The sequence below is a fragment of the Magallana gigas genome, chromosome 5, assembly GCF_963853765.1.
Source record: "Magallana gigas chromosome 5, xbMagGiga1.1, whole genome shotgun sequence".
Classification (NCBI taxonomy): Eukaryota; Metazoa; Mollusca; class Bivalvia; order Ostreida; family Ostreidae; genus Magallana; species Magallana gigas.
In genome coordinates this window covers 45,503,689-45,515,641 of record NC_088857.1, presented here as the reverse complement: position 1 = coordinate 45,515,641, position 11,953 = coordinate 45,503,689, and the positions used below count along the sequence as shown (strand labels likewise).

At 34.4% G+C, this 11,953-nt stretch overlaps 1 protein-coding gene across 3 annotated transcripts; it reads left to right on the top strand.

Moving 5' to 3' along the window:
* Positions 1-1,025: 1,025 nt before the first annotated feature.
* LOC105339787 (uncharacterized) lies at positions 1,026-11,703 on the top strand. Of its 3 annotated transcripts, XR_010714298.1 has the most exons (6): positions 1,026-2,085; positions 2,310-2,511; positions 3,075-3,272; positions 7,922-7,971; positions 8,002-9,924; positions 10,255-11,703. XR_010714298.1 is itself a non-coding variant. In XM_011445510.3 (4 exons), the coding sequence occupies exons 1-4, from the start codon at positions 1,303-1,305 to the stop codon at positions 8,635-8,637; spliced, it is 1,899 nt and encodes a 632-aa protein (XP_011443812.3). In that variant the 5' UTR covers positions 1,028-1,302; the 3' UTR covers positions 8,638-11,703. The 3 variants fall into 3 exon arrangements, 1 of the variants encoding a protein (XP_011443812.3); XR_010714297.1 differs by having other exon boundaries at positions 1,028-2,085; positions 7,922-9,924; XM_011445510.3 differs by having other exon boundaries at positions 1,028-2,085; positions 7,922-11,703.
* Positions 11,704-11,953: the final 250 nt, after the last annotated feature.

The window sequence follows — 11,953 nt, the reverse complement described above, 5'->3', positions numbered from 1 at the left end:
TTTCGATACTCTTTGGCTTTCTTAAGAAGAATACATAGTTTTATTAATTAAACACTAAAATGCTCTGTTTGATGATTCATGTCGGATATGAAGGTAGCGACATTGCAGGAAAAATTCATAACCCGCGTAACTTGAGCACAGGTAAGAAAACCATTTCATACCTGAAAACTGTTTATAGGTAAATTTTTAAAAAGTATAAACAATATTTCAAATCTTATTAGAAATTTGAAAACGACTGAATTCGTTTGTAGTTTTATTACAGACAAAGACACTGGGAAACATACACATGTACATTTCTTTTGAAAAATCTTTTAAAATCAAAGACATGCACTTCGATCTATATTCCCAGGGCTATTACCAACTACCCCCCCCTCCCACGGAAGGTTCAATCTAGTCCGAAATATCCGACGTTTTTCCTGACCTTTTTAATGATTTTGATATATTGCACGCCAGGAAAACGACGTTTCCTCGCATGTAAAATATCAAAATCGTTAAAAAAAAACACGGAAAAAAAGTTAGATATTTCGGACTAAGTTCAATGTTACTTATTGGTTACTTATTGGTCGATACAATGGCTAAAGATGATCTGTAGATAAACAGTCTGGGAAAGACATTTCCAATGTGAATTGAAAAAGAGTAACTTTTTTAAATGTACATTGAATACACTTTTTTAACCTGACTGAAACGGGGGGTTTCAGTGAATTTATTTATTGCAATACACAGAAATACACATAAGATTACCAATTTTAATCAATTTTTTCTTCGGGAACAAATAATTAGGAAATTCACTATCCAACAACCAAGCCCCTGTGGAAAGACCAACCAGGGGATGGAAAGGCCAGGCGTAAAATTAATGTCAGTTAAGTTTATCTAAATTAATATATGTTCCGGGGACTACGGTTAGCTATGGGGCGAGTTGATCCTGATTCGCCCGAGGTTTTCCGAGAAGTGATAGCCTAAAAACCGGCAATCGGCAATCCTCGGCTGATTCCGCTACGCTCCTTATTGCCGAGTGCGCGAGACAACAGAGTAGTTCCGAGTGTAAAAACCGGAAGTAAATATGTTTTGTTGTCAAACATCAATGACGTACAACTCTGAGTTTTGGGGTTTTTTTCGCTGAATCAGTAAGAGTGGAATAGCATATAAACAATTATGATATGTGTGAAACTTATAACAGTGTTGTGTATATCACATGATCATTGTCATCACGTCTAAATTTAGCTATGGTTCTATTTCCGTGCTATATATAACTTTGGGGAATAAATCCTTTGATCACTGTGGAAGATTTGTTTGATAGATAAAATGGCATCGCGGGTGTACTGGGACGAAGAATCAGTTGTCAGTAGTTCATTAGAATCGTTGGAAATTCCTCATTTTGAACCAGATTCCGAAGATGACCAACATATTCAACATGTTCTAAGGGAGATCGAAACCCTCGACCCTCTTACAGAAGTAATGCAAAGTCTCAGGGAGTATGAGTATGAGTATGATTCAGATGATATTGAAGATATTGAACTTCCTGCCCCAGAACCAGTGGACCTCTTGCAATCATTTGGAACAGTTAATGTTACAGCCGAGTGTGAAATATGTCTGTCAAGAGATAGTCCGGTACGTAATCGTTCCTGCTGCCAAATACCCGTATGTGATGACTGTATGCAGACTTATTTTGTATCTCAACTTGAAAGTGGCATAAAGAGAATGCAGTGTATTTCAATGTGTCCCAAGTTTGCTCACGTAGATGAAATTATGTGTCGATTACCTGTAGATTTGAAAGATAAATACTACAAATATCTAGTTAATGCCAATAATGACCCTCATGTCAAAACATGTCCAAAATGTAGCTTTGTACAGCGCATCTCAAGAGAAGAGTTGGATGCTTATAAAAAGAAGAGGAAGAAGAAGAAACGGGGTATTCTTGTAGTATGTCAAGACTGCGCGTTAGAATGGTGCTTCATTTGTCACGCTCCCTGGCACCGTGAAGGCGTCACATGTAAAGAGTTTAAAAAAGGCGACAAACTAGTCCGAAACTGGGCCAAAGAATTCCATTTTGGAAGTAAAAATGCTGAGAGATGTCCCAAATGTAAGGTAGTGTATGTTTCAATTTTAGTGTGAAAAAGTACTCAATGCACAGATATATATGCAATATGCTAAAGTTTTAAAAGATAATGTATATAAACAAGATTTTTTTTTGACATACATATATAGCCTGTCATTTATCTAATAAATTATTTTCCTTGATATCGTTGATGTTCGTTATATAGATAATGATCAATATTTGATGATAAATCTTTAAATTGCCTTTATGTTAGGTGTATATACAGAGGACGGCCGGCTGTGACCACATGACCTGCAGCCACTGCGACACCCATTTCTGTTACAAATGTGGGGAGAAGTACGTAGAGGTCACGTTTATTGGGAATCACTATGAGAGGTTCAGCCCTTTTGGATGCAAGTACAACCTCCACCCAGACAAACCCGTGCTACGGAAGATGATCCGAGGATCAGCGCTTGGTATTCATAAACATACAGATCATATTTTGTTCTATATAAAAATTTTCATGGATAACGATTCATGTCTAAACTGATACACAAATATATATATACTGTGGAATCATAAGATTTCGTGATGGCTCAACTTTTGTGGAATTCGTGGGTACCTCTTATCCACGAATTAACATCCTTCACGAAAAAATAAATTAAGGCAATAAATTTATATTTCCTTTTGTAGGTATGTGAGAATACACGAAATAACGTCCCCATGAACCTGTAAAATTTAAGCAATCCACGAAAATTGGCCCCAACAAATTAAAATGATTCCACAGTACATGTGTATTATCTTTATACTTTGATAACATATCAAACATTACTCAACAGAATAATACAGGTTTTAAAAAAAATTAATCATACATGTATTTTGAAAAAAGGTACCCATTCTCAAGGATTGATTCGCTACATATACCTGAGAAGTGAAATACCCAGTGACTCAATCAGAATGTTTAAACTGATAATATGTGTAATCATATTGATCAGAATATCTTAAACCTACACTGATAATTCTGATGATACTTTTACAGGGGCTAAAATTTTGGGAGGAATCATTCTTGGAGGGCTTGCCATTGGGGGAGCAGCCATTTTTGTGGCAGTGAGTCCCATTGTTGTCCCAGCATACTTTGGGTTCAGGATAAGAAAGAAAAGACGTTTAAAAAGAAAGACAAGGAAGGCACATGCATTTAGTGTTGTGTACATGGATGTCAACAATGGACCACCCCAATGTACGTTTAAAAGGCTGATTTAAGTTTTATTGGCTCACCTGAGCTGAAAGCTAAAGTGAGCTATTCTGATCACATTTTGTTTGTCGTCCGTCTGTCCATCTGTCCGTCTGTCTGTAAACTTTTTACATTTTGAACTTCTTCTCTAAAACCGCTTGGCCAATGTCAACCAAATTTGGCACAAAGCATCATACATGTTAAATCTACCGATTTTCGCAGAAGTCTACCGCTTTTTGACCCCATTTCCCGCCTACCGCTTTTAATTGAAAATCTACCGATTTTTCAAAAATTCAATTTTGCCTCGCTTGGGTAGCCATTTTGGAAGCCATTCTAGCTATAAAATCTCACTAGTTCTTTAGATATTGCGTGACTTGAGTCGGGAACATTCAGACGTTTTTTTACATAGCGATAATAATGTGGGTTTCAAGCATGCATTTGACAATGAGTGGTGAACACTTCTTATTGATTACATTAGTTACAAAAATGTCATCGACATCACCGATATTATTCAAAGTTTTAACACTGACTGGCTGAAAGTATTTGACTTTCTTCATAGATCAAAAAAAGGGGAACAGTATGCGTTTTTTATGTTTTGTCATACCGATTTCTCAATAAGCCATGGGGGGGAAAACGACATTGAAAAATACAGAGACACAGAGAAACACAGGGACTCATACAAGCGCAGATTTCAACAGTCAACTTTGAAAACTATGTTTAACAAAGACTCAGGTGGAATGGAAGACAAAGTTTGCTAAGCTGAGGTAATGTTCGTTATATATCTGGTAGAACATAGTCTTCCATTCGCAGCTGCAGATCATTTAACAAAGATTTCTAAGTGTATGTCTAGTGACAGTGAAATCGCCAAAAAACAGTCATGTGGAAGAATGAAATCAACCATGATTGTGAAAAACTGCCCGGATCCAACATACAGAGATCCAGTTGTTAGTCATTGTAGGAAATATAAATTTTCTACACCAATGAACACAAATAAATCTTTCTTTGCATGTGATAATAGTCTTATTGTTTCATTTACAGTATTGCATTCCTTCATATTCCTTATTGTAGCCATTAGCTTCACATGAAAATTGAAACCGCCGCACGCAATGCTACCGCTTTTGAGTTCAAAATCTACCTATTTTTCATCACTGGAGGTTAACATGTATGCAAAGCATCCTTGTGGAAAGGCAAATATAAATTGCAGAAATGAAAGACCAATCTTTATTCAAAGCGGAGAAAACCTCGAAATTGTAGAAAAAGGGGGGTGCATTTTTTAAAAATCCGTATTTTGGAATTTATTGACGATTGTTGATTTCCAAGTTGGTAAAATGGATAGGCAAAGCCGGGTCAACATTTTACGGGTTTGTGGACCTATTTAAGAAGAAACTAAATAATTCATGTTTAATTCCATACTTCTAAAACGAGGCATATGATGAATGGGTCGATCTGACAAAGATGAATTTGTTTGTTGTGCAACAGTTTGCGTACGAAGGGAATCTTTGAAACATGCAAAATACATTGGTGCTGATTTTGTGAAGTAAATTGAGGTTAAAGCAATATAAGCTGCAATTTTCATGTTGAAATTTTTTTTGAAGAAAATGTTATTTTTACTAAAATGACAAAAAATATCATGGTTTTAAAATTTCTGTTAGTTCTGTTTTTGTGGGAAAAGCTATTAAGAAGCCTTAATTGGAGCAAAATTGAATTATTGTCGTCCTGTACAAAAATTGATCTGCTTTATATTCCTTATAAGTGAAATTTTTCTCCTGACAAAAATTAATGATTTTTTCAAATCTTATTTATAATAAATGTTTAAGTTACAAGCAGACTTATCATATTAGCAGGTCTTTGCAGCAAAATAAAATTCTAAAAAATACAGCTTATATTGCTTTAAATATTTCAATGCATTGACAGTTTTCACATATGATGGTGGTGTTAGCTTGTTTTGATTTTCGTTTCGTTTTCATTATTTATGCTTTGTAACCTGGGAACTATTTCCTGCATTTTGTAATTTTTACGTATCAAATCAAAGAGAGATTTCGGTAAATCAGACAGTTGACTGTTTTTACCTGCACAAATTAAGCAAAATCTGATGTATTAACAAAGAACTAAAATACAATCGGTAATTTGGTATGATCTTTTGCGTAATGGTTAATCAATGCAATGTGTTTTGTTGAGATGCTCAGCATTTTCTCGACTTTATTTAGTTTAAATAGAGTTTAATATCGCTGGCAGAAATATGTAGGTATATGTATGATTCATTTGGAAAATATTTGTGCTCTTTATTTGTGATAGTGCATATGTTTCTTATGTTTAATTGTTTACAATTTCTATTTACTATCCATATTTGAGCGTTAAGCTTCGAATTATAAGCAAGATACAGAGCTTTGCTCACAATTCTATGTTTATAGACAGATCTGAGGCCATTTTGTTTGGTTTTCATTTTAAATGCTGAATAGGAAATACCAAATTAAAAATCCTAAGCTGAATGTAATAAACTCATGTGAACAAAAAAATGACTCAAACCTAGCAGAATTGTGAGCTCTGTATCTTGCTCATAATTCTACGATTGAAGCTGAAAATTTGGTTGATCATTAGAAATGTCTCGCTAAACGTTAAATACTTGTCCCAAAAAAATTGAAGGATGACATGCTGTAACTACTTTCTGGGGCCCCCTCTTTTTACAATGAATAATATGAAATCTACATCGATTTTTGGTAGTTTTTCAGACATGAGTAAATAAAAACGACACGGTTAAAACAGTGTCCATAGTTCTGACACATTTCTGTTACGGGGATAAAGGCATTATTGCTATTCCTAAGAAAATATTACAGCCAAAAATTATCCTGGTTTGTAGCCATTTGTTATTTTTGAAAAAAGATGAAAATAATGGGTGGTCCTTAGTAAAATAGAGTGATATGCCTGTGAATACATTGATTTTGATAGCTCTTTAACAAGTCACATGACAACATTTTTCATTCAAGTGTATTCATCAATCAAGTGTGAGTAAGGTTATAAAAGTCACATGAGTTTACGCCAGGTAAACAACAGTCGTTTAATTATAATTGGGAAGACAAATTATATATTGTAGTTTAATTAATATTCAAGGGTATCAATTTTCGTGGATAAAGTGAAAATCGTGGTTTAAAGGATACATAAATTCGTGACCAATGACCCTATCAATGCAAATTGTTAGTAGAAATTGCACTTCAATGAACATTTACATGTAATTTCATGGATAAACTTGACAACGAAATCCATGAAAATTAGTATTCAACCAATATTGATGAAACAACGGTATTTGAATGTTTTTAATTTGAGGAATTGAGCGCATTGTGAGGTACAATTTACTTCCTCACATCTAAAATAAAATACAATAACTATTATAATATATATTTAAAAAAAAAACAATAACTAGTAAGTAGTTGAGGAAGAAAATGTGCCTTTATGCTCTCATATATTTTGATTGCTTTATAAAGTGGGGGAGGGGGGGGGGGGTGCAGAACGAAAATATAGGGAATTTGAATTTAAGTTAACAGTGTACCCCTACCAAATGTTTAGTTTTATATCTTGTGTAGGATTTTCTTATTCTCTGTAAAAATAGCATTCCATAAAGGTACAACGTCATAGATTACATGATTGTATGCAAAAAAAGTGTAAAATTCGAATACTTTACAATATTTATTTTTTGTTATTCTACTGAGGGGCCATATGGCACAATATCTTAATTTTGAACGTTCATTTAAAGTCATTGTTGCTCAGGTTAGCAATGTGGCTCCATGGGCCTCTTGTTGTTGTGTTCTATAAGTTGTCATTGTACAGTACTATCCTGTGCACAGTGTGCAGTGTTTGCTTGATTAACATGAGGGCCTGGAATCTGATTAGTCAAGGAAGAAAGAAAGTACTCTCATGAGAAGATAAGTGATGATAAGTGACTAAGCAGGGGTGTTTCAACGGCTGAAACAGGAAGAAATACACCTTATATGTTTCATTTGTGTTTTTATTTTAGATAGTTTGATTGTGACTTAAGTACGTACAGTCACGTATATTTATCACAACAAGGGTGTTCAATACAATGCCTGGTACATTTTGTAAGTTGTACATGTACATTAGTTGCTTGTGAAAAACCCAACATTTTGTGTTTCTGAATCATTGATGTACTTTTTTACAATTTATTTTTCTTCCATCGCAAGGGCTAACTTTAGAGCTTTTGATTTCATTTCCACTTCATTTTTCATAATTGGCCGGTTCAACTGTTAGTTAGTCTGTCAGTCTACAGACCATATGCATTCCAATCAATACTTTGAGGGCACTTTGCCCAACACACATCAAATTTTGTGGGAATGGTGACAAGAAATGATTGACCCTAATTAAACGCAAGTCAGAAGGTCAAATGTTGCCAATTTACAATTGAAATTGCATGTACTTAATTTGAAAATTTCCTCAGAAACATTAAGGGAAAGGAGGTATATTTCAAAGTTTGTTCAAGAGTAAAAGTATTTTTAATATACATGTATACAATTCAAATGTAATATACTAATATATGACAATTTATTAGTTTGAGAAGAAGAAGAAATTAAAAAAAGTTTTTTTTTTTTTTGGGGGGGGGGGTGTAAAGAACCTAGCTTTATTTCTCCTCTTGTTTTCCTCCACAGTGACTTTTCTTGATGAAACTGGAAACCCTCTTCCATTGACTGCTCGTCCATTGACTGCTCGTCCGATGACTGCTCGTCCAAAGACTCCTCCTCTTCCAATGGCTGATAGAAGCGAATCATCATCAAATGAAGAAGATAAAGAAGAGGATGATGAGGAACTGGAAGATGAAGAGGTTACAGAAATAAGGAATGTGGAGGCGATCATCCATAAACCAGATGATGAGGCCACTAAGTCTTCCACCATGGTGGAAGTTAAGGAAGAAACCCAGGTGTGTGTCAGTGTGAGGAATAAGGACACTCAGGTCACCTCAGCTGACCTTGAAATGCAGGAAAGTGGGTTGGTGGTGCTTCATGTCAGGACCACACGTAAATCTCTAGAGCTAGAGAAGCAGCCACAGGAGACAGAGGCAAAAGAATTCACTGTCAAAGAAAATGAGGATTCAATCAGTGACAAGGGCTGCTTTATTAAAATTCTTAAAAAATTGCCCTCGGTGTGGGAAAAGGAGAAAGATGGAGAGAAAAACCAGAAGCTTGAGAGTTTGGAAGACACAAAAGGTGTCAAGGGATTGGTCACCCCTACCAGTGACCATGGCGAGGGTGACCTTTTGACCCCAAGTGAGACAGGAGACTACTTGAAGCAATTACATGATGAGAATGAGCTAAAGGATCCCTACTGGGGTCTTGTGTCGACCTCAGATGAGATAACTTATCTGTGATACATTGTTTGCCTCCCTTTGTTTGTTTGAATTAAGTAGACTTAGACCAGTTATTCCCCTTTAACAATGCTCATGAAGGATTTCTCTTTATGCATGTTTTGTTATGAAATATTACCATTTCAGACGTGTTTTAAGCAAATTCAGTTGCTTTTGCATACATGAAGTATGAGACTTGGGGCATTCCATTGAAAATTTTGTGTACATGTGTTCTATGCATTTTTCAGTGTATTTGAGGATGTACCAGTACCTTTATTTTGTGTCAACAAATTAAAGCCTACATGTACTGTCGCAGACCACAGGTATAAAGCTTGCTTGATAATGTTTGACCTTATACTTAGTACAATATATGCTATATGGTCAAATATAGTACAAGTTTGACCACTAAATATGTATAAGTAGTTGTAGTTTGACTAAATTGAGATTTCACTCACTTTAATTTGAAAAAAAAATGCAACTGCAGTTCAACCAGGAAGTAGAGAGAATCAATTTGGTTTCAAGATGATGTAATGAAGACAGGTCTTGGATTTTTGCTTTTGTAAAATCAACATGAAATGCTATTTTCAAATTTTAACAAGCATTTTTAAAAATTAAACCCATGTTCTGCATTTGCGTAACATTGGTGATTGAAAGACCAGCATTTTGTAAATTGATATATTTTCATATTGTTTTCACTTGAGATAAACCAATGTGCATTTTAGGACACAGACATGTTCATCAAGACTATTCTTAACCTCCAAGGTTAACTTGAGTTTATGATCAAATTCGCATCAAGCAAGCTTAATGCAAGTGTCTCAAAGATTTCAAAGGGTAAAACTTGTGTGTGTTATTATTGTTTTCTGTCACACAATGATGACTGACAAACCATTACATTATCTGCATACTTTTTAATTATCATAAATTGTGTTTTCAATACTCAAAGTATGACTTGGCACATATTGATGTGCTCATAGTTGATAATTATGTACAAAACACTGTATATATGGTATGCACATGGCCATGTCTTGAGTATCTTTGTAAAAGAAATCCACCTGATACTTATTACTAGTGTCCATCTAGGTTGTCAGAGGTCCCCTGTGTGTTGGAACTGTGAACCCCATTCTTAAACTAATTACCAGTTCTGTAAAGAAGGGTTGGTAAGTCTACAGTGACATTTGTAATTATTCTACATCAGATCAAAGACTGGAGTATTGTACTGGACAGTCAGAAAAAATCTCTTTTCAGTTTAGGTACAGTTTATCAAAATGTTTAAGAGTTGTTGAAATGACTGTATGGTGTTTTAGGCTGCAGGTTAACTTGTGTGCTTATAAGAAGAAGCAATTAAAATGTATGCACATGTAAAGTCAGTTTTTCTCATTCTGCAGACAGCTTTTTATCTTTAATCATTAGGATGGCTTTTTAAATGTAACTGTTCATGTTTTAAATATCAGAGAACTGTGGTTTGAAACTGTTTAACAAGAAATACTCATTTTCAGTGATGTACTTGTATTTACAGCACATGTCATTCGTTTTAAACATTCTTGCTTTTTGCATAGGTATAAAAAGAAAGAAAAAACCTCCCCAAAGATAGCTTTTTACGAACATGAATAAATCAACAAAAGAGTACATTTTGCTCTGTAGATTGGAAGGTACAGTCCCTATATCAAAGACTACATGTACTGTTAAATGTTTTGTATCTTCAGTGGCTCCACCTTCCCAGTATTGCATGGATAAGCATACAGTGATTGCTTAATGCTTTTGTGGTTGCTTGATGTGCAGTGTTGCTTAGTGTTGCATTTTATGTTTCTATCATAAGATTTTAAAATAACTAAATGGTACATGTGCTGGTAGATAAATATATGACAGCAAGTCCTTGTTATGATAAGTCCCTTTTTAAATCTTTGCTATAGTATAATTCCAATACATGTATATTTCAACATGGTTAGTGCTTTTACATGTATTACACATCAGCTGTATATTTGTAAACTGCTATTTATATCCAGCAATATTTATATTCAGATGTTGATGTTGTGTCACACACAGAACAGCTTTAAGCAACACCTCCTCATCACCTCACATTGTACTTTACACTTGTAAGATTGCTTTTCTTTTTAAAAAAGAATGTTGTTTTTTAGACCAACTGAACGGTCGTTGTTGTTGAGTAACTGTTGACTCGTGTTTTATCTTAGTTCTTTAACTGTGTTCACAACAGATATGTTGTTGTTTTCTTTGTCTTGTGTTTTATTTTATTATACGATCAAGCATGGTTCTCTGTAATACATTTACATTTGATCATGTTGATTATCTTAATTAATAAACTACATGCAGCTCTAGTAAATGAATTATGAAGATGCTACATGAAGATGTAACCGCTGAGTGTCACAGCTCTTGAGAATCCTAGTAAGCCAAACTACATGTATGCTCATCATCAATTTCATTCAGTATTTTCAGCTTAATATCACTTTACATGGATTTCATTTTATAAAGCAATTTTCAACTCGACAAGAGTTTTTGGTGTTAATTTCGCAAAATTATATCACGCGCACTTAACCTAAAATTCCATGTAATGTACATGGATAATGTAGTACTACATTGATTTCATGAGATATTTTCTCGTGTTATTTATTATATCATCGTATTGTTCTTTTTTATGTATAATATATAAATATGCGTTAAGTCATTCACGTGAAATTACACGTGATGCTCACTGGTTCATGATGTCTTTCAGCCTATTATTACAGCAAAATCTTTTCTGAAACATTTCTTGAAGCAGATTATCAAACTTGGTGTAAAGTATGGATGCACTTTAAATGCGTCGTTTTAGCTTTGTATGATTCACAGTTGTAATCGGGCTTAGTGACTATGTTGTATGTACATCACTATTTAAGGCTGTATATAGTTAAATCTTGACAACCAACAAGTTAGTGTATTATACCTCTGTAAACAATCAATGCCACTGATTACTAGCATGTCATGTTTTCTCTCCACAAGAAGAGAGTGTCCATCGAATGAGTCTTGTAATCAAACTGTGTCAAATGGTGTTATTGTGTCTTCTACGCCACCGTATTTATTAAAGACTTTCGTACACAGCTTCAGATTTTTTATTTTCATATTTCTGTAGGGTTTGATTGTCGGAGCTGATTTCCAGTTTGTCTTTGTTTAAAAGGCTCAACCTTTAGGGTATAAATTGGAGTAAACCTTCTGCTTCCAACTAAGCAATAGGTTAAGAGAATGTGATTTGTATCTTCATTTCCATAATTGAGGAAAACAAACTGAACAATTTAGAATAATCAGTTTTTGCGTCAAATGAGGATTAGAAAGAAAAGAATAACGCAGTAAA

Excerpts from the sequence above, each read along its gene's own strand:
- LOC105339787 (XM_011445510.3), top strand. The coding sequence starts at position 1,303 with ATGGCATCGCGGGTGTACTGGGACGAAGAATCAGTTGTCAGTAGTTCA. Across the intron at positions 2,086-2,309 it reads AGAGATGTCCCAAATGTAAG|GTGTATATACAGAGGACGGC; the intron begins GTAGTGTATGTT and ends CCTTTATGTTAG. Across the intron at positions 3,273-7,921 it reads CAACAATGGACCACCCCAAT|TGACTTTTCTTGATGAAACT; the intron begins GTACGTTTAAAA and ends TTTCCTCCACAG.